The following is a 21,792-nucleotide window of genomic DNA, read 5'->3' as shown; positions in this document are numbered from 1 at the left end:
AAGTACTTCCCCAGAGACAATTCTGTTCTCGCTGTCGCTGCTCTAATCCAGGTTCTTAGGTTCCCATAGCCTCTTAGTTAGGCGCTCTGCTTTGTTCATTGAAGGTTGAATGTGTAGCTTCCGATTTCTGAATAGGTTGATGTTTTCAGTGTTTGGGGTTTTCTACTTCTTAAAACAGTGACTTTTTTCACTGCACTCCTGTAGGCAATGCAAAGCTATTAAAATCTAAATTGCTTGGTAGGTATTTAAGGTCCTCCGTGATTGGTTCTTCTCATTTAGTCTCTCCAGCTCCATTTTCAGCTCCATTCCTGCAGGAGACACACATCACACACATGTCTGTACCATAAGTTCTCCATTTCGGTAACCCCTCCCCTGGAAAAAAAGCCTAATTGGGCTCTCTAAGCATAACTTAGATACCACTACACTATGGAACCTTCCCAGGTCTCCCTAGAAGGAACTTATGTACCATCTCTGTTCCTGTTTCTCATTTTTGTTTACCATTTTAGTTTGCGTTTTACTATATGTGGTACAGGGTGCATTAAACTGTATGTAGTGAATCCATGATGTTAAGCCAGTATTTTATGCTTAATTTCTTGTAGTTAAGTGGATGATCCTTTGGCAAAATAGCTCACACACACACTGTTGTACTTGGAGGGCCTTGAATCGGTAAAAAGGAGCTCTGTCACATGGTTTTAAAGTTTTTGGTTTTCCTTTCCATCTTTTCTTGGTTTTTAACAACATAGTTTAATATTTCTTTAAGGTATGTTTCAAAGGAACGACTGTTCCCAGCAGCTTTCCCCATGTTTAGCTTTCCAGAGGCAGCTACTTGCGCCTCTTGAGCTGGTTATTTTGCTGTTCACCTCCCCATTTTTAGGTAGTATGTCCAAATTGACTCGCTGTTTCAATTTTTGGCAGTAACTCATTCACAACAATGAATGGTGATGATTTAGTTATTTCCTCCCCAGCTACCCCCCATACTCTTTCTGTTTATATCTTTTGTTTATATTTTGATATACGCTGTATATCAAAATATCCCTGTGTATATTACGTGAACATTATTCACAGCTGTACGTGGTACTGTGGACCACGGTAGCAAACTGCGATTACTTTTTTCACCTGCATAACCTTTTCCCTCCTCTGGAGTTAGTTTTTCTCTCTCTCGTCTTCTCTTTCCCTCTCCACCCCAGAGCTTTCCATACTTACCACTTCACATGCTTTCATGATCTTCTACATCTCCTGAAAAGACAGGCAGATGCATTGGGTAGTTTATGAATTTCATGATTTTGGAAGAAGTCTCTCCTGGAGCCTCCTGACCTGCTCCGGTCTAGACAGACGACACTAAGTCTACACACAGCAGTCGCGCCGGGCTCTTCACATGGTCTTTTGGGGGATTCTCTCTACTCTCCACTCTCCCTTGAATCTTGTTTCCTTTCTCTTTCTTCTTCACTCACTCCCAGTGTTGCTGTGGAAATCCAAAGTCAAGCGGATTGATTCATTGTACCTTATCTTTTTTCCTCGCTGAGTACTTGATGTGTCTGTTTTCCCCCAGTGTACTGTGCCCTTTCAATCTGAAAACTTAAGTCCTGGGAAGTTTTCTGAAGTTACCTTTCATGCTCCTCTCTGTTTACTCCTTTCGGATCACTGTTAAATCTATTCAAATCTTGGACCCTCTTATGATCCTTTAATTTTTATATGTTTTCTCTCCTAATTTTTACCTTTTTTCTACTTTCTTGGAAGATTTCAACTTTACCCTTCATTACAGTTTTGAAGTCTTTTGTTTGCTTGTTTTTAATTTCCAAAGGCTCCTTTTCTTCTCCCCCTGCCCCGTTTTATTGAGCTGTAATTGACATAAACACTGTGTTAGTTTAAGGTGTACAGCGTGATGCGTGATGTATGTGTATATTGCATACTGTTTACTATGAAGAGTTAACATCCATCACCACACAGTGACAGACTTTTTCTTGTGACGAGAACTTTTAGGATCTACTTTCTTAGCAGCTCTCGAACATACAGTATTGTTGACTGTGGTCCTTGTGACTTATTTATTCTGTTATTGGAAGTTTGTGCTGTTTGACCACCTCACCCATTAATCCCACCCCTTTGTCCTTTCCGAACGTTGTTTCGTTTTAGCCATGTTCTTCTTTCATTGATGCAGTATCTTCTGTCTCTCTGGATATGAAAGATAAGTTTATTTTGAAATTTCTTTTGTCATTTCTCTCGTCTCTGACTGGCCACCTTGCAGTCTGTCTTGATCTTTGTTTGCCATGTGAGAGGAGCCGCGCCCCTTGGTTCTGTTCCTGTCCGAGGTCCTCCCCCGGCCATCCCTGCTGCCCTGGCGCCCAGGAGGAGGGCTGGGGTCTTGCTTTCTGGCCCGCGGCGGGTGCGGAAGCTCCCTTCAGCTCAGCATCTACCTCTGCCCTCGGCCAGGGTAGGTCCCCTGCTTCAGAGACCCTCAGTTTTAGCCTCTCCAGAAAGTAAACTGCAGTCCGGCGGGATTTCTGTCTCTGTGTAGCAATGACTGTGACTTGAGCAGCTCAGAACAGTGCACACATTCAGTACTGTGGTGAGTGTGGGTGTGGAGTTGGGGCACCGCGCTCCTGGGTCCTGGGTTCAGGGTCTCTGGAGGCCGCGGTCGAGGGTGCCCGGGGTCCTCTTCCGGCTCACGTGGCCGGGAGAGAGGTCGGCTCCTGCCGCCGTGGCACCAAAGCCGCCGCTCCTTCCAGGCCAGCGGGGGAGCCTCAGTCTTAGGGGAGCCGGATGGAGACACGGCCTGACCCGGGCGGTGGCGCCCACCAGCGTGGCCTTACTCTGCGGGGAGGGACGGTGCTGCCCAGCTCGGGAGTGGCCTCACAGCCGGTCTTGGGACGCAGCTGCCGCTTGTGTGCACTTCACCCGTCCTCACCGCACAGCCTGTCCCTGCCCCGCCCTGCCCTTGCACAGGCGCCACGGCGCCTAGTCTTCTGGGGGCTTTACGTGGGTCACTGGGCTTGATCTCAGCCTCCCGAACGCCGCTGTAGGATTCAGTCTTGGATGCCAAATCCTTGACCACTTGGCTATTTATTTGCCTTCTTGCTTCCAGACTTCTGTTGGCCCCATCTTCGTAGGTTTTTGCCTTTTTAGGAAATCCCTTTCCGGTTCTGTGGGTGGTGCTTGAAGAAGGAATAAATGTTGGTACATGTGTGCAGTCTGCCATCTTGATGCACATGTTCTGAGACAGCCTTTTCCCTCCTCTGGTCCGGCACTTAAATTAGGTTTGGGTTGGTTTTTTTTTTTTTCTCTTCCATAAAAGAAGGGAAAAATGAGAAATTAAAAATTTCCCACTTCAGGGGCTTCCCTGGTGGCGCAGTGGTTGAGAGTCCGCCTGCCGATGCAGGGGACGCGGGTTCGTGCCCCGGTCCGGGAAGATCCCACATGCCGCGGAGCGGCTGGGCCCGTGAGCCATGGCCGCTGAGCCTGCGCGTCCGGAGCCTGTGCTCCACAACGGGAGAGGCCACAGCAGTGAGAGGCCCGCGTACCGCAAAAAAAAAAAAAAAAAAAAAAAATTCCCCACTTCATATTTGTCTATTCTTTAATCTTATTTTCCAGTCATGTATGTGGGCTCTTAGCACGCATTACGTGCCCCTGAGCGAAACTCCTCACCTTGGGCTTGGAGCAATTGCCGCCTCTTCTCTTAATCAGAATCTTGCCTTTTGGCCTTTTCTGTAAAACTTATCCTGAATAGATAGGCATATCCTTCAGCAGTTAGTTCTCTGAGCGTATATCTGATATAAAATTGGAAATCACTAGCTGACATTTTTGGTAGGACCCTTTTCTGTTTGGGAAGAATGCCCTTTGGTATTAAATGATTAGAATCATTGTAGGAGGCAACTGATGCTAACATGAGGAAGCGCATATGTGCGCTGCATGTGTTCATTTACGGGCCAGAGTGTCGGCTGGCCAGTGGCCCCTGGTGAAAGTCCCAGTACTGGATGTGTGAGACTTGGGCAGCCGTGAAATGTCACATGTGAATGCTACACCTGGGCGTCTTTAGCAGCTGCTGCAGTACCTGACTCGATGAAAGCTTTTATCTCTGCTGCTCAACCAGAAGGCGTGTGTAGCTAGCAGGACAGAGATTCGGCTGTGACATTTCGCAGTGGGAAAGAAACCAGACCCTCCCCTCCAAGTCCAGCCTTGTACTTTTGAGTTATAGGGCATAGCCTCGCTCATTCAGTCTCTCAGCCCTTTGCAAATATAAACAGCCTTCTTCCACTTCTGTCCTGGCCAGCTGGGGCTGAGCAAGAAGCCAGCGACTCTCCAAATGCAGTACATAGCTGTGCTCACATCCTGACCCTGTGATTTCCTGGTGGTTCTGAGTTGCAGTGGAGACGGAACAAGGAGGCTGCAGGGGCCCCGGCTTCACAGAGCACTGAGCAGGGGTGGTGGGTGTTGTATCCTCAGGCGGGGGTTGACCTGCCTCTCAGTGCAAGTCAGTTCGGTGATGGCCGGCCCTCCTGGTGCCGTGTGAGCTGGAGTGGAGTGGATCGGAGCTCCGGCACTGTGTCTGGGACCAGACGAACTTCTCAGCTGCGGAAGTAGGTGTCACGTTCTATCCCTGCTTTTTAGCTTTTGTCTTCGCCTGAAGAATTGCGTTTATTTCTTTTTTCTCTTTGCAATTTAGGAGCATAACATTTGGACTGTTCTTCAATTGAACTGATTCTTGTTTCCCACAACCATCTTTGGTTTTCATTAAGCGGGGGGTTCTCATCATTTTTGGAGTTGTCACGTCATCAGCAAAATCCCCTCTCTCCACACTAAGTAGGTACTGTGTGGTGTGTATGTATTTCCAGTTAATTCATTTCTACAAATGAAATGAATCAGTTTTTGCTTTAAGAAATTTTAATAACACCTCTTAGCAGATCACAGGATTTTCTTGTTCCTGTTTAATTCCAGCCTCCATCCAAATGAGAAAGAGAAATAAAATAATAAGGTAGGAGAGGCAGACTAGTAAATGTGATTAAATGAAATTGGTGGTGAGTCTGAAGACAGATGATTTTATCAGAAGCTCCATGGGTGTAGTGGAAAGAATATCAATGTAGGAAAGCCTGGATTGCATTGGCCAGAACTGTGACTTTCTAGCTTTAGGACTTTGTACAGGCACATACATCGCTTAACCTCCTGAATCTGTTTCCCCATCTTTAAAATGGGGATAATGCTACCTTTCCTGATACAGAAGGTTTGGGTAAAGATCGAAAACGTCAAAGTTTATGAAAGAATTGTGGAAATGATAATGTTTCTCTGCAAATGTTGGGTGTTTTTCTGCTTTTGATTTATGTTGGTTCTTGGAGTGGAATTTTAAATGTGCATATATTAGGTTAGAACAAACCGATACCTAGTAAATTCTGGAGAATTGAATTCAAACATTATTTTGCTTGTTATACTTGGATAAATTTCTGTCTGCTTTATTGAGGAGTACTTTGCATACAGTTAAATCCACCCACTTCAGAGTCTTTCATGTTTTGACTCTTCAGGTACACTGAGTACTTAGATAGATATTTAGGTAAATTGAACAGATCATCTTAGCTAACAGTCAGTATGTGGTAATGTGTATGCCGAGTGGTCTATCAGATCCCCCTGCCTTGATCTGAAAAGTGTTTGCTTCCTGCTGTTGGTGTGTATGTGAGCTGCTTTGGTTTACACTGCTGGGGGTTTGTAATCTCTCGCTGAACTAGTCTAGTGTCTCAGCTCCTGGTTGGGGGCGCGGTGCAGAGGAGAGGCTAAGAGGGAGCCCCTGAGTTGAAGGGAGGAGGGAGGAGGACAGGCTGGCGGCGCCCGTCGGTCTCCAAGCTAAAGGTCAGGGGAAGCCTCTGTCATAGGGCTGTAAGTTGGAGGCAGGAGCGCTCACAGTCATTTCCTGTGAAAGACTATTTTACATATTCACCTGAAGGTGCGGTAAGTCAGTGGGTCCCTGTGGAAAATGTCCTTGGGCTCTGAAGAGCAGGCGTGAATTCGTCTGAAGTCTCTCTACGACTCTGTTCTAAACCACAGGCTTTGAAAACTGGGCCTCAGTAGCCCAGATGGAGGACCCCCATCCCCTAAACCCTTAAAGGGCTCGCTTTCTCCTCAGAAGCCCTGTTTACCCCAGGGTAACCACAGTTAACTTGCCTTCTCTGTTACTTTCTCTGTTACTAGGTGGGTTAGATTCCATTTCTTCTTCTACCCTTTGTAGAACAGTAACACACTGTAATCATGAAAGTTAAAGATGATCGTTTTTAAAAATCCCAGTAATTTAGATCTGTTTAAAGGAGAAAATAAATCCCCCGTCTCTCATCCTGCAGGTGTAGTCACTATTAACAGTTTGGTTGTAATGGTATGTCTTATAAAAAATGAGATTGCTTTACATACTGTTATGGAACCTGCTTTTTCAGTTACGTACATTATGGATTTCTTTAAACCCTGTTCAGGATGCATACTTCATCTCATTTAAGAGCTGTAGAGTGTACCATTATATGCTTTACCACGATTTATTTAACCTATCTTCTAGTGATGATTCAGCTCGTTCCAAATTTTTATTTATCATACATAAGGTTCTTATAAATATCCTAATACTATAGCCATGTGCACATGTCCAGTTATTTCCTTAGGTTAAGTTCTGAGAAGCAGAATCTCTGTGTCAAAGGGTATACTGGATTTATATTTGAATATCTTATACCTAATCACAGTCTAAAAGAGCTACTAATTTACTGTCCCACAAACAGTGGAAGTGAGCACCTGTTTCCTCATAAGTTAACACAGAAGGTTTTCAGTGTTTTAAATTTTTGCCAGTCCTTAGAGGTAAAATGTGTCTCATGTTTAATTTGCATTTCTTTGAGTCTAAGCAAGATTGACAGTTTGTTTATTGGCCATATGGGTTTCTTTTGAGAAATGCCTGTGTACTTTAATCCATTGCTGTTAGTATGTTCAGCGTTTTCCCAAAGTCAGGATATTAACCCTCGATCACGTACCCCAGCCTTTGATAAACTGTTGATGACATCTTTCTCTTAAGGGTCTTCGGTTTTTGTGTAGTCACATATGTTCATCTTTCCCTGTGTGTGTGTGTAACTTCATTGGTGTCTCAGCCTTGGTTCCCGCAGAAGGAGACTCTTGAGATGAGAATTCGAGCACAAGTAGTTTTTGTAGTGTAAGGAACAAAGGTAGAGGTGGGGAGTGAGACGGAAGGAAAGACTGCCCGTGAAGGACGGACGCCTACTTGCCAGCTCCCACCGTGCGAGGTGCCGAAGGGGACACTGGAGAACTGTCCCAGCCAGCACTCCGCCGATGGCTGAAGGTGCTCTTGAGGAAGTGTGCAGTAGTTTATTCCTGCCTTACGAGAACATCGCAAACTAAACGCTGTGAAACAGCTACCAGCATGTGTGTCTGCAGGCTTCCTGACGGCTGTCGGCCGGGCTGCGGAGGCTCGGGCCTGAGGGCTGGGACGCCGAGCCTTCCCAGGCCTCCCGCGCTTGCTGCGGTTTGTCCGCAGCGTCCCAGTGTTCAGGTGCCCGTTAGTTCAGGTTTTCCTAGGTGCACAGAGAGAGTGCCAGACAGCTGCGGCGGAGGGGGGTCTCACCACCAAAAGAAAGGACCCAGCTTGGGGAGTCTCGCTGTGCCACTTAGCTGTCACTCTGACCGGCCCTATTCAGAGGGAGGGGAATTGGACTCCGCCGCTGGGAGCGGTGTCAGAGGATGGGTGGATTGTGTTGTACAAGTGCCACAGGTTGTTACTTAGCTGGGAGTGGACCGGAGCCGGAACGGCGCGGCAGGAGGCTGTGCGTGAGACACTGGCGGCCTCTGTGCAGGGCGGCAGGTTGAGAGGTCCCCAGCCCCACATAGCAGACTCCTCGCTCACATTGCTTTCTAGTTCCTGTTGAAAGCTCTTAGGGTGTTTTCTGTTTTGTTTTGTTTTTTAAATATCTGATGGGAGTAAGAGTCAAACACTTACTTTAGTGGTTAGCCAATTGTGCTAATATTATTTTAAAATAATCTACCCAACAGTTCTCAAACTTTTTAAAAAGTTTCAGGACCCCGTTACGTTCTTAAAAAATTATTACGAATAGCAACAAAGCTCTTGTTAATAATTATGGATTTTTGCTGCATTCAAAATTATAGCTGAAACATTAAAAATATTAATAGTGCGTTTAAAAATCATAAAAGACAGGTTCACATGTAACTCTATTTTCCAAATCTAAAAGAACCTAGAAGAGTGACAGTGTTTTATATATTTGCAAATTGCTTTAATGTCTGACTTGAGAAAACAGCTGGATTACCCTATCTGCTTCTGCATTCAGGCTGTCCCCGTATCACCCCTCGTGCAGTCTCAGGAAAACTTCACGGTGCAAATGGGGGAGATAGAGAGGGAAGAAAGGCCAATCGTGTTAGAATTAGGAAAGTAGTCGTGCTCTGTGGGCCTGTTGAAGGGGTCTCGGGGAAACTGGCGATCTAGTCGTTTTGCCTGATGATGTCAACGCCAGCTTGAGCCGAAGGCGTTTTTACCCTCCAAACCCACCTGGGTTCTGTGCTGAGGGAAGAGGTAGGGGCTGGACCTAGGATGGGGAACACCTGCTTGGGGTGTTGTACTCAGAGTCCCGGAAAGAGGGTGCAGGTTGAGGATGGAGACCCAGCGGCAAGATTGCTAGAAGTCGGAGACCGCGGGGGAGTCTGCTCCAAACTGATGGGCCAGTGCAGGAATGTGGTCTGAGATCCCCTCATACGTTGATTAACCATGTAACCTCCAAAGTGGAACACTTTAAAGGACAGTAAAAATTTTAAATTGTTATTAAATAAAAGCTGTATCAGACAATAAAATAATTATATAATTCACACCACGTAATAAGCGACCCCAAAAATCCCCTGCAGCAGGATAGTTCAGGCAAGTCTGTCTCTGGTGGATGGTGAGCCTCGTTTCGTGAGCACTTCCACTTAATGTCACTGCCCACGTTTCCCACTGTGAGGCCGTCCCCTGCTTGCCCACCTGCAGCCGGAGGTGGCCAGCAGCTGTAGAGTGGAGCCTGCGCAGAAGGTGATGAGAGTGAGTGGATAGGAAACCTTTCTGAGAGAGCGCTGCAGCCAGAGATGTGTTCCAGAATCTTTTCTTGGGATTGAGTGGAACCTGGTAAGTTCTTTGTTGAGAATTTTGGTGTCCTTTAAATAGCTCTTCCTTGTGGCACTGTTGCTTTTGAGCGTCAGTGCTAAGGTGTGGAGCGTACAGGTGTGAACAAGTGTGCCTCATCCCCCCAGAAGTCTAAATGAGAGGCTCTCTTTCCCCCCAACTGCCTCTCATTTACCCACAACAGAGTCACCATCCCGACAGGTGAGCTGGTTGTGCTCAGTAGACCCTGTGGACTGATGAGTGTAAGAGCCAGACGAATATAACTGATTTCTGTTTACAGTCGCCCCTTGAACAACGCAGTGGTTGGGGGGTCCCAAGTGTAACGTTCGACTCCCCCCAGAACTCAACTACTAATAGCCTGCTGGTGACCGGAAGCCTTACCAATAACATCGACATCGATCAACACATATTTTGTATGTTGTATGTGTATATACATTTATTTTATGCCTTCGTGACATACCTAATTTGTCCTTAATTTTTTCGATGTTTCTAGGCTATGCAGTTCGGCTGCGAGTTTTTTTCAAGCTGTCGCAAATCCCCCCAGATTTTTTTTAATATATTGATTGAAAAAAATACATAAGTGGACCCTCACAGTCAAAGCTCGTGTTGTTCAATGGTCAGCGGTACTCAGCAGTTTTACATCAGTATATGCTGATGTAAGCACTGCACCTGAAAACTCAGGACTCAGCCACGTGACTCTACGGCTTCTTTCAGTGGCAATAGAGGAGTAAGAGCCTTAGAACTTGACCTGCTCTGACCATTTCTCTTACCTCTCTGGGGAAAAAAACCAAATTAGAATTGTTCTAAGTCAGGCTTGTGTGGCTCCTGCAGAAAAGAGCTCTAGGCTGATCCACTTTAATCCTGAATAGCACCTGTTTAACGTGTTATAGGAACACGGCTTGTGAGACACGGGGCGTGCTGATCTTTCAGTTCTCTGCACTCTTTCCTGTGTCGTTCTCCCCGCCTCCCCAGTGTGATGTTCTAGTCCCTTGACTTGGGACTAGTTTATCATTTCACTTGCTCGCTACCTACCCCGCACTCTATACCCAAGAGTTCAGAAGTTAAAGCACGATTCTTGGCTCAGTTAACTAAAAACTCTCATTACTCAGCCGTCCCCCGTTGGGAGTAAGGAACCCCTGAGGGCCATGGTTTTTTAGGTCTGCAATTCTTTCACTATCCCTAAGGGGGTCTCTTTCAAATTATCTTGAAACTAGTTTTAACTAATTTTCTTTTAAAAATTGTGTCTTTATGTGCATCTGATTTTTTTCAATATTGGAATGTGAATTTCCAGAAGGACCTGTGGCTTTTTTCTAAAGCAGTTGTGTAAGATAAAACTATAATCGAATGGCTAGCTGGGCAGGATTGAGCTTTCGTGGTGTTTTGTTATTTCACCTAATTTGGAAACGTTGTCATATAACCCTAAACAGTGGTACGTATTTTGACCAGATAATTAAACACTGTTAACCACTATCAGGCCTACAGACCTGTAGTATGTGTGGGAAATTACTAATCTCTAGAGATTTACAATCTGATGTAAGAGAGGTCGTGCACCCACATAGCTGTAGCAGTCTGTGTAAATCATCGACAGACAAATCTGTTCTCTTGTGAGAACAGGACTTCGGGGGGCTTTGTGGGAAGGCTTCCTGGGGGACATGGATTGTGTTGTTTTCGATCCTGAGTTTGAGTTCGTTTCCCTCCCATATGTAGGAAAATGTACCCGCTATTTGGACCCACTGTCTTCCAGAGTAACTGCCTAGACACACAGGATACCACTGATGTGAGTTCTTACCCATGTGGGCACCAGCTTTTCTGGCGAGTACTTTAGGTTGGCCCTTGGCCTAGAAGTTCTTCATGAGGGACAGTAGCCAGAACGGTGTGTGCGAAGCAGCCCTGCCTTGTCCTCGTGTGAGGAGGCCTCTCAGAGCTACCAGGAAGGATGCACAGGGGAGTGCCCCAATTCTTCATAGCGCTGCCCAGGCCGCGTCACTAGCCTGCTGGTCACTTGAGTGAGATCTGCTGATCTTTCGCGTTCCTTCTGCCACTCACTTCTAGGTTACGTGGTTACTGTTTTACGAAGGGGTGCCCAGGACAACACCGTTTCTGGTTTTGTTTTTATACAATTCCTCTGGGTGTGTTAAGCAGATCTCACGGAGAAGGCGGCTTTCATTCCCTAGAGCGTCTGTCTGTTGAGAGGTAGTTGTGGGAGATGAGGATTCCCTCTGGTAAATTGATAAAATAGATTCATGCTATTTTATCGTATTCTTCTTGAATTTCTTAGGAAAAGGAGAGTAAATTAAGGATGGATTTTGAGTAGTATGCTTTGTTGTAGGGAGCGTAGATTTGATTGTGGATCTCTTCCTATAAGCATTTTCTGAGTTCTGTGTGTGTGGTATTGATTTTACAGTCTTAACAGAGCAAGGCATCACCAGGGTTAATACTTGTTTCTTACTGCAGAGGATTACAGACAGACAAGGAGAGAGCTAGATAATACAAATAAATGGTCCTCTGAGTCTAGAAGACTGGAGAGGAGAGTTGCTGTTCACTGCCTCTTAGTTTCTCCACAGCTGGCTTCTCAGGCTTCAACGCGGTTAGGCGTCGTCTGGAGTCTGTTAAAATGCAAATTCTGATGCCTTAGGTCTGGGGTGGAGTCTGAGAGTCTGCATTTCTAACAGACACCCAGGGGATGCTGGTGTTGCTTTATTCAGGGACCACATTTTGAGTAGCAAGGGTCTATAGAACACTAGAACACGTGCAAATCTAACTTTTTTGGGTTTGTTTTGTTTTGGCCGAGCTGCCTGCCTTTGCCTTTGGGGATCTCAGTTCCCCCGACCAGGGATGGAACCTGGGCCACGGCAGTGAAAACGCCGAACCCTAACCACCAGGGAAGTCCCGCAAACCTAACTTATAATAATGACAGCCATATATGTTGAATGTTTTTTCTGTACCAGGCACTGAGCAGTGGGACGGAGACCAGAGGGTGGGCACTGGAGTCTGACAGTAGGGGTTCAAGCTGAAGCTCTTCTCTTTCCTATCTGATTTTGGGCACATTTTCTCTAAGGCAGGATTCTCAGCCTTGGCGCCGTTGACCTTTTGGCCAAGAGAAGTCTCTATTGCGAGGGCTCTCTGGGGCATCGTAGTATGTTGAGCAGCACCTAGCATCTACCCACAAGGTGCCAGTAGCGCCCCCCGCGCCCCATCCTGTTGTGACATCCAAAACTGCCTCGGAGGCAGCATCACCCCCCGCCCGCCCCCGCCGTGGGGAACCACTGCTCTAAGGCTGCTGTTGAAATGGGGGAATTGGGGGATTTTGTGACGTGCGTGATGCACTTCACATAAGCAACTAGTTTTGCTTTATCGTGTCGCTCCTACAGAGAAGAGGAGGAAAGACACATGGACTAGCCAGTCCACAGTCTCTGCCGCATCCCGTTTCCTGGGGACTATCGTTGGATACTCCAAGCGCCAGTTCTTTATTTTTATGAAACGTTACTCATTGTACTGCGGGATAATAGCAGGGATTCCTTGGGATGTTTAGGTGGGAAGAACCGAGCTGGTAACCAGCTGGTCCTGAGCCCCTCCCCTTTCTCGGGGTGCGCCGGCACACGCTCCGGCCTGCTGCTGCCGCTGCTGCCGTCCACACGGTCGCCTGCGGCGTGTTTCTTATCTTTCTGTCTCCGGACCTCTCATCCCTCACTTTTTTCTGGGGTGTGAGACTAGATAACTAAGTCGTCTTTCAGGATTATGCCTAAAAGAACATCTGAGTTAGGGTTTTCTATGTGTGTAAGCAAGGGTCATCTCTCCCAATAACAATTAAAAAATTGATCAGGTAGAAATACCATTTCTTAAAATCGATTATAATTTTTGCCTTGCTTTCAGGATATTCTTTATAAGAAATCGGTGATACCTTTTGAAAACTGAAGTGCAACTTTGGTTTCTAACTGTTGAAATGGCAGCTAAGTCTTTAATAAACTAATACTGAGGATGCGAATGGGGGAGGATGGAGAAAAGCATGATTTTAAGACAAAACAAAACGAAGCTTAAACGTTGGCTTGTGCAGTTTTCTTGGAGAAGTCGGTCCAGAGGGCACATTTAGATGCCAGTAGTTAGACTGCTCTAATGACAGTTTTTAAGAGTTGGTTTTATTAATTTCTTTGGATGATACCTTGAATGACTTGTTAGTTACTTTTTATACTGTTCAGATTCTATTTAGGACCATATGTGCTAAGCGTTAGTTACACCCGTCAGCAGCTCTGTGCTTCGTGTAGCTCCCCAGAGAGTATCTGGGAGACAGGAGAGCTGCAGCGTTTAGCGGCCCTTCCCAGCGCTCACTGCTGGGAGGCCCTCGAAGGCGGGAGGCCTGGACCACGGTGAGTGCCTGCCAGCCGGCGGGCTTCATACGACCCCCGCTCCCACTGTTGATGGGTCCGTAGGGCATCAGAAACCACTACAGAAATAAGAAAATACTGTGTCAAAAGTAGAAGTTACTATCTATCATTTTTCTTAAAATGTTTACTGCGGCTGTATTTATTTTGACCAGAAGGGAAAAAACAGAATTAAGGGCACAGACAGTTCTTTCTTTTTGCCTTGTATAAGGGTTCTGTGTGTTACACTTTTTTTTTTTTTTTCCCTTGTCTGTTCCGCGACCAGGGATTGAACCCCGACCCTCGGCAGTGAAAGCACGGAGTCCTAACCACTGGACCACCAGGGAATTCTTTTGAAAAGTGTTTGTGTTGCAGATAAATGTTATGTCCCTGTTTAACAGAATCTGGAAGGCAAAGGCATGGGCTCGTTTTCCCTTCTCAGTCTCAGCTGCCTGCAGAGATTCCAATCACAGTTGGGTTTCACTGTCTCCAAACAGGGATGTGTATTTTTTGTTGTTGTTCCCATCTTTCCTTAATGTCTTAGATTCAGTCCCCCCATCTCCCAATTCAGAAGTTTCCATCCCTTCTAATCACTTAGACTGATTAGATAATACTTCAACCGGTATTTAAAACTGGAGTTACGTTTCTTATTGTGAAACCAGAAGTATCTTCTGTTACAGGGAGGGGGTTGGAAGGCAGGGGAAGACATGTGCTGACCTGAGGGGTCCAGCCGGTCACTTTATGGAGGGAGGGGTGGGGTGCTTGGACACACTCCCCCCGGAACAGCCTCACGTAGCTTCTCCCTGACAGTGGCCTTCTGAGAGCCAGGGACTTGTGCCCTCGCCCCCTCCCGTGCCCCCCGCCCCCTGCCATGGGTCTGTCTACCCACCTTCTGGACAAGTAGAGCCCAAATTTTCCAGTGAGAATTAGAAGGAAGGGGAAAAAAAAAGCAAAAGCTTTGCAGGCCCCATATCATAATTTTTGTTTTATTCTGTGATTAAGAAAATGCATAAGACGAAAAGCTACGTGGATTCATCCAATAACAGCCTCCGAATAGCTGAAGTTTTTTCAGGCAGCGTTGCTTGGTCTTCCCAGCGGGTTCTCAGACCCCTCACAGTAACTTCCAAGCCTCCTGGTTGAGGACCCACAGGTTAGGGATCTGTGCTGTTGAATCTCTTGCAAAGCTTTAGCATTTCAACTACATTGGATATTGTTTCACTCATTACTTTTCTTACTATAACCCACCTTCATTCTCCACTTTTTTGAAGCTTATGTTGTGTACTTGATTCTTGAACTCTCCTTCTCCGTACTTTTTTCTGAACTTTCAGGAAGGTTCACAGCCGAACTGAAAGCTGATTACAGACAAGTAGCGATCCTGATTTGGATTTCTAGCTGTATCACAGGTGACAAGCGTGAAATGTTAAAGCTCGCGTTCGCAGCTGATCGTCCTACTCCCAGTAACCTGTACGAGGGGGTCCCAAATGCAGACCACCTGCTCAGAGGTCCCCAGAGGAGCTTTTTAAATATGTAGATTCTCGGGTTTAAGCTCAGGAGGCCTGGGCTTAAAGGTCAGGAATCTGTAATTTTTAAAGTTCCATAGATTATTTTGATGATGAAATTTCTGTACAGTCATAAAATCTGCTTGTAGTAGCATGTTGTTAGACCTTTGTTCTTCTTTTATCGTTTTTTCTGTACTAAGGGGCCAGCGGAATCGGGCCTCTGCGAACATATCCCCGCCAGGGTTGGACTGACTTTACTGTTACTTTTTTCTGGGTCTCTCAGCGTCACCAGGCTGACTGGGGAAAACAGTATGGCTGCTGATGCGCTAGTGTTCTGGGTGGCCTAGCTTCTGCTCTTGGCCTTGGTTCCTGTCTGTAAGAAGAGGGCTTCACAGTAAATGATAGCCTCTTGCCTTTAAGTCTTAGATGCCGTGAGTTCTTATCTAGTGGGATAAGAGAGAATAGTTTGTCTTTTTATCCGCAGCCTCTGTGTCAGTGTCGTCTTCATCTGCTCAGTCCACTTTTCAGTTAACTCCAGGCTGGTAATCAGGTATCATAGCTGCATCAGCCATGGTTTGTGGACTTTCTGTTCAAGTACATATGCTGGATGCAGACATATAAGCAGGGCAGCAAACTTCAGATGGCCAAGGACCAGTTCTAATCTCAGGCTATGAAGCAGCAGCAATCAGAGTTGCATCCTTTCACTTGGAGGGGTTACTGCATGTTTTTAGAGGGAGAGGGTGGGTTAAGAGTGCTCCCTACCTTGCACCTTCTGAGAACTGTGGTCAGATGTCGTGCAGAATCGGAAGTCGGGGAGATGGATTTAAACTCGAAGATTGGTGTCTGCATATACGTGTGACTTAATATTAGAGACAGTGTTAATTAAACGAGCTCTCTTCCCGTATCTGTCCAGTGTAAAACAGGTTTTTAATAGTTGTTGGGAATACCCATCACAAGGATATATTCAGGGGCCATAGTATTTGAGCCAGTGGGAACAATCAGATAATTGGAAACGGAGGTGACAGCTGCCATTTAACGGGAGATTACTGTGGGCCTGTTGTTCTGCAGAGATAGTCGCCCCCCCCCCAATATTATCAGTATTTTAGTTCTCAGAACGTTCCTGTGAGGTGGGTGCCCTAAGCTCAGTAGCTTGCTCGAGGTCACACAGCCGGCAAGTGCTCAGTGAGTGTCTGAACGATTTCTACCTCTTGACCAGTTTGGGCCCTAACCCTCCCCATTGGCCCCTATCCTTTGTCCATATCTTCTCCCTCCTTTTTTGCCACAGCATGTTTTCCCCCCGAACCTGTTTTCTTCGGGTTCTCTTTTACAAGCTCATTCCCCTAACCTATGTTGCTGTTGTTTCTCCCACTCCAAATTTCAGGTTGAAAGAAAAAAATCTCTGGTGGGTTTGAGGAAAGTATAGGGCCACAGGTAGGTTTTCTCTTTTCCTTTTTTTTTTTTCCCCCTCTCCCTTCCTCTTCATCTCCTCTTTCTCTTAGAAGGACTTGAACCCTATCTCTAACCAGTTAGCAGCGGGCTTGTTGAAGACAAGCAGTTCTTGTCTTGCGCGTTAGGGAACCTTGGCATCTAGCATCTGCATTGGGCATGGGCCATCCGTGAGTGTGTGGGGAGTGGATCCAGTTCACACCATAACGTTTGTTGAAAAGAGCCTTGCCTGCTCTGTAGAAATTATGCTGTGTATCCACTGGGATCTACAAGCCTCTCTAAGCGAAGACCTTTTGTTGTTTGGCCAAAACACACTGCTGTCCTCGAAGCGGCTGTTAATAGTTAGGCTTGAGCGTCTCAAGTGAAGCCGTGTCAGCGAAGCCGTCCACGCCGTTACACGTTACCCCGCGCTGCGGGCAGGTCTGTCTGCATCGGCACCAAGACCGTCACCCAGACTTGCGTCTTCTCTCTCGGTAGCGGAGCTTTACGCTTACTTGTGTGGACAGATGTGTTAGCTAGCCCTCGGAGGTCTTGCTTGTATTTTTGTTTATTAATATGCTTGACTACAGAGCACTCTGTGAGCCGACGCAGTGCTGTGGCTATGCGTGAAGAGCGCTGATCTCACAGGTGAGGGTAGCTTAACGTGTAGAGAGAGAACCTGATTGCGGAATCTAATGTGTGCAGAAGTGAAAACTGAATGACTGGTAACCGGATCCTTTGTCCCCCTCCTGCCCCACCCAGCACGGTTTCTGCTGTAAAGAGAACTGCAATCTGTTGGACTCCTTTTAGGGTAAGATTATGGAGAAACAAGGACAAGGAGGAAGAGCCCCAGGCAGAGGGTCAGAAAGGAAGCTTTGGTGCTTAAAATGGTCCTCAAAGATGATGTAGCCGTGAGCAAAACTTTGTCACTAATTTAATGAGTTCTGGTGTGCTGAGAGGCATTTCTCTTTTTGTAAAGTATCGTTTACGTTTACATTTTCTTATGATGTATCAAGGAGAGGGTTAGAAGTGAGGGGTTTATTGCTTCTTCACGGTTGAGAGGACTTAGACTGGTTTCAGCGTCCTTTTTTACCATATACTTGACCTAAGGCTTGTTGGAGGCCTGCATCAGAGGCCTGTCTGAAAGATACCTGTGTTTTGTGGAGAGAATCCACACACCAAACAAAAAGGAAGGAGAAGCGACCTTTTTCCCCCTTTGGGGACTGTAAACATGGGGATGCCCCGCCATCTACTCACCTTCTGGTGTATTATTTCACAGCGCTGGTCCCAAAGGCGATAACATCTATGAATGGAGATCAACCATCCTAGGGCCTCCAGGGTCCGTGTATGAGGGTGGTGTGTTCTTCCTTGATATCACTTTCACACCAGAATATCCCTTCAAGCCTCCAAAGGTAAGAAATTCCCCGATTTATGCTAAAATTTACATACTCCCATGAAAGGTTATTCAGGCTTTTAAAATTGAGTTGTTAATCGCAAAAAAATAGATTTCTGTTATATCTTGACAAATCTCTAAGTACACTTGAACATACACAAAACACTTCTTTGGGTTGACTTTGCCTCTTTTGGCATTTCTAAGAGTACGTGCTTTGTTTTGATGGGGCTTAAAATCCTGCTAATATTTACAGTAACACAGTCAGCAACCTGTAAATAATCCCCTATTTCCCACTCAACAGAAAAAGTTTCTGAACAGATAAAAATGGTGTCAGAATATCCACGCACTAAAGCAGTTAGAGAATCTCCTAGCAAACGAGCCTCGGATTCCGCTCCTTGTCGTCTTTTGGTCTTGTTCAGATCCTGCCCCAGGCTCGCGCTTTCTCGTCCAGGATGGGCAGGGGTTGCGCAGTCACTGTCTCCTGTAACTCTCAACACTGATTCTCATTCGCCCAGTCGGAAGGAAAACCTCTTCTCGGGGATGGGGTGGACTGCTAGGGAAAAAGGTACAATTGCAGCCCAAGAGGTGACCGCCAGTCTGTCACTTAAAAAAAAAAAGTGGTAAAGTGATAGGGTTTTTTCACTTTTGAATGAGTCTGTGTATTTCACAAATAAAAAGTAGGAGACCAGACAAAGTAACCCAGGTTCGCGGGGCTGTTGATTCGTCTGCTGCTGTGGTCCTTACCCACTTGTAGCTCCTTACCTGTGGAGATTCCTTTTAAGTGAATTCTCTGATTTAGGTAGGCACGATTATCTGCAAGATCTGATATATAAAGGTCAGAAAAAGCTGGAACTTCATCTTCCAATATATTTTTCAGCCTTTTCGGTGTGTGATCATTGTTTGCTAAGCACTTTGTCTTTATGTACCCACTGTGTTTGTTTGAATTAGATTCTAAAGCTTGCTTTGAGGCCATGTAGTACTACCAGCTAACACAAGAGGTCAGCAATTAGCTGTTCAAACTTGGAAACGTTTGGAAAATACTTAATACATTAAAACTGCTAAAGATGAATTCAAGAACTATACAGGGAACTGTATCCGATCTCCTGGGATAAACCATAATGGAAAAGACTATTTTAAAAAGAACGTGGGGCTTCCCTGGTGGCGCCAGTGGTTGAGAGTCCGCCTGCCGATGCAGAGGACACGGGTTCGTGCCCCGGTCCGGGAAGATCCCACATGCCGCGGAGCGGCTGGGCCCGTGAGCCATGGCCGCTGAGACTGCGCGTCCGGAGCCTGTGCTCCGCAACGGGAGAGGCCACAACAGTGAGAGGCCCGCGTACCGCAAAAAAAAAACAAAACATATATATGTATACCTGAGTCACTCTGCTGTGCAGGGATTAGCACAGCATTGTAAATCAACTATACTTCAATTTAAAAAAAAATATTGAGGTTACCTTGCTTTTTGTTGATGGATATTACTTTTTAAATGAAATTGAAAATCCCTGAGATTGTATCAGTGAACACTTTCTAATCTCAATTTCATGAAATAGTCTCTTACCCTATCTCTTATCAGCAGCCTTAAACTGTTTTAAAAACAGTTCACTTTTTAAAAAGACCAAATGTCCCTTTCTTTAAAAGTTTTAATTAGGACCATTTAATTGAAGAGGCAATTTAGTAAAAAGTTTCATTGTTTGCTGTTCAGATTTCATTTAACACTGTCTTGTTTTTTAGGTTACATTTCGGACAAGAATCTATCACTGTAATATTAACAGTCAAGGAGTTATTTGCTTGGACATATTGAAAGATAACTGGAGTCCAGCACTAACCATTTCTAAAGTCCTTCTTTCTATCTGCTCACTTCTTACAGACTGTAATCCTGGTAAGGTTAATAATTCTTTACCTTGTTTTATTCCTCCTCACCTGGAAAATGGTTATTTTCCACGTAAACTAAGATTTTCTAAAGATAAAGTCCAGATTTTATTTTTGAACGGGCTTTCAAGGGACAAAAACTCATTGCTTTTCAAAGCAAGCTCTTATCAAGAGTTCAATCTACTAGGTGAAAAATGCAGCGGACTTCACCATTACCTGACGTGTTCTAGCAACAAGGTGTTATAAACTGAAGACTTACAAAAGATTGCCTTAGGTTTTTACATCTTCATTCTCTGCCCTTTACTTTTTTTTCCCTTTTTGCGTGTTTCCCATACAGAAACGGCACGCACACTTGTGAACGTTGCGTCACCCACCCTCTGCCTGCGGGTCTGCTCAGCACCTGCCCACAACTGCTTACTGACGTGGCGTTGTTTCTCTGCTGTACACTTAGTGATTACCAGACCGTGGTTTCGTCTGGGCCTTAATTCCCTCTTATTAAAAACTTTTTTTCTAGATAAAGAAATATAAATGTAATTACTGAAGATTTTATTTAGGTTTCAGAGGAACACTGTACTTAATCGGAAGTACAGGTTTTGACCTGGCAGCTTTGGGTCTTTGCGGGTCAACAGAGTAGAGAGGTAAATAGCGTTCGCTTGCAGTAGCCCTGAGGACTTCACAGCGCTCAGTGTCACAAGTGGTGCCATCGAGCGGGTGGTCCTGTGAACACGGCTGGGTGTTCACTGCAGCCTAGGGCCTTGCGCGTTCCATGCCCTGACACGCAGGAGCAAAACCCTTCCCGTGGGGGTGGTGGTTGGGGGAGAGATGGAATGAACTAAGGAGAAGGGGCCAGACCGCGCTGTCTGGATCAGGATCCCCCTGCATCCATGCTGTTTTTTAAAGGCCAGGAGGAAAAGTATCCCAAATGGTGGAGTGGTTTGATCACAGCTACCCTGTCCATTTCCTCGCAAGCTGTCACTAGCTTATTTGCTGAAACTTAACAACAATGTTCCCTTTCCCTTCTTCGAAGTAACGTACATTCTTTTCTTCCAGCCGACCCCTTGGTGGGAAGTATTGCCACTCAGTATATGACCAACAGAGCAGAACATGACAGAATGGCCAGACAGTGGACCAAGAGATACGCTACATAAATTGGGTTGTCACAATTCTCTACATTCTTTGTCTGTCACAGAGAGAGCTGCTTATGATTTTGAAGGGGTGGGGGAGGGTGGGCGTTGGTGAAGAGTAGGGTATTTCTATAACAGATATTATTCAGTCTTATTTCCTAAGATTTTGTTGTAACTTAAGGTATCTTGCTACAGTAGACAGAATTGGTAATAGCAACTTTTAAAACCGTCATTAGTTCTGCGGTATGAGCTGAAGTGCCGTACAGAGAAGAATAGACGTTTGGGCTCAGTTGCTTGTAGTCTGTAAATCCGAAACAGCTTCATTTGTACAGGTCACACACCTGGCCATTTATGTAAAGTCCTTCCAAGACTACAGTCTTTTGTTTTAAAAAATTGGAATTTGTTTTCCCTTCTTGGAGGAGAACAGTGATATTTAACAGCTTTTAGAGACTGTCATCTCATATATACAATGGACACATGGCTATAAGACACCATAGAGGAAATATGAGTAGTTATGTACTTATTTTATATGCCAGTCTACTTCCTTGTGAAAAGATAGAGGTTGAATCAGGACTTGTGAAAACCTGTAGTAAAATACCTTAAGCTGTTAACTGTAAGGCGTGGAATAGGAGTTGCTCAGTGGATTGGTTCTATGTTGTGGACTGCCTAAGTCTGCATTTGTTACTGTGCTAATAAACAATATTAAAACCACCGCCTAACGCTGCTGTATTCATTTACTTCCTTTTGCCTTTTTTGTAGTTTCTTTCTTCTTGGTAGATCTTCGCTACTCAAACAGCCTAGAGGTAATGCAGACTGTACGTGCTGGTGTTGTCTACCCAGCACGTGTGTTAGGATTGGTTCGTTACTCTGGATTTATCCAACAGCCTTGCAAGATAGGTGCCTTAGGGAAGGTTAGATAATCTAACTCGTATCTTGCAAAGGCAGAGTTCCGCTGTATCTTCGTCAAAGCATTTTCCAACTTGGAAGCGCTGTGGTGGTAAGT

At 45.5% G+C, this 21,792-nt stretch overlaps 1 protein-coding gene across 2 annotated transcripts in view; it reads left to right on the top strand.

Annotated features, from left to right (window-relative positions):
* UBE2E1 (ubiquitin conjugating enzyme E2 E1) overlaps nt 1-21,505 on the top strand; it is a 76,277-nt gene extending 54,772 nt beyond the window's left edge. The window contains exons 4-6 of one of the 2 annotated variants that reach the window (XM_065876122.1): nt 17,686-17,818; nt 19,528-19,675; nt 20,716-21,505. In XM_065876122.1, the coding sequence (XP_065732194.1) occupies nt 17,686-17,818; nt 19,528-19,675; nt 20,716-20,813 (379 nt within the window). In that variant the 3' untranslated portion in view covers nt 20,814-21,505. The remainder of the gene's footprint in view (nt 1-17,685; nt 17,819-19,527; nt 19,676-20,715) is intronic. The other variant, XM_065876123.1, reaches the window with a different exon arrangement.
* The last annotated feature ends 287 nt before the right edge of the window (nt 21,506-21,792 follow it).

This window comes from Phocoena phocoena, chromosome 4 (genome assembly GCF_963924675.1).
Source record: "Phocoena phocoena chromosome 4, mPhoPho1.1, whole genome shotgun sequence".
In the NCBI taxonomy this organism is placed as follows: Eukaryota; Metazoa; Chordata; class Mammalia; order Artiodactyla; family Phocoenidae; genus Phocoena; species Phocoena phocoena.
The sequence above is the reverse complement of the archived record's forward strand: the minus strand, read 5'-3'. Positions and strand labels throughout refer to the sequence as shown.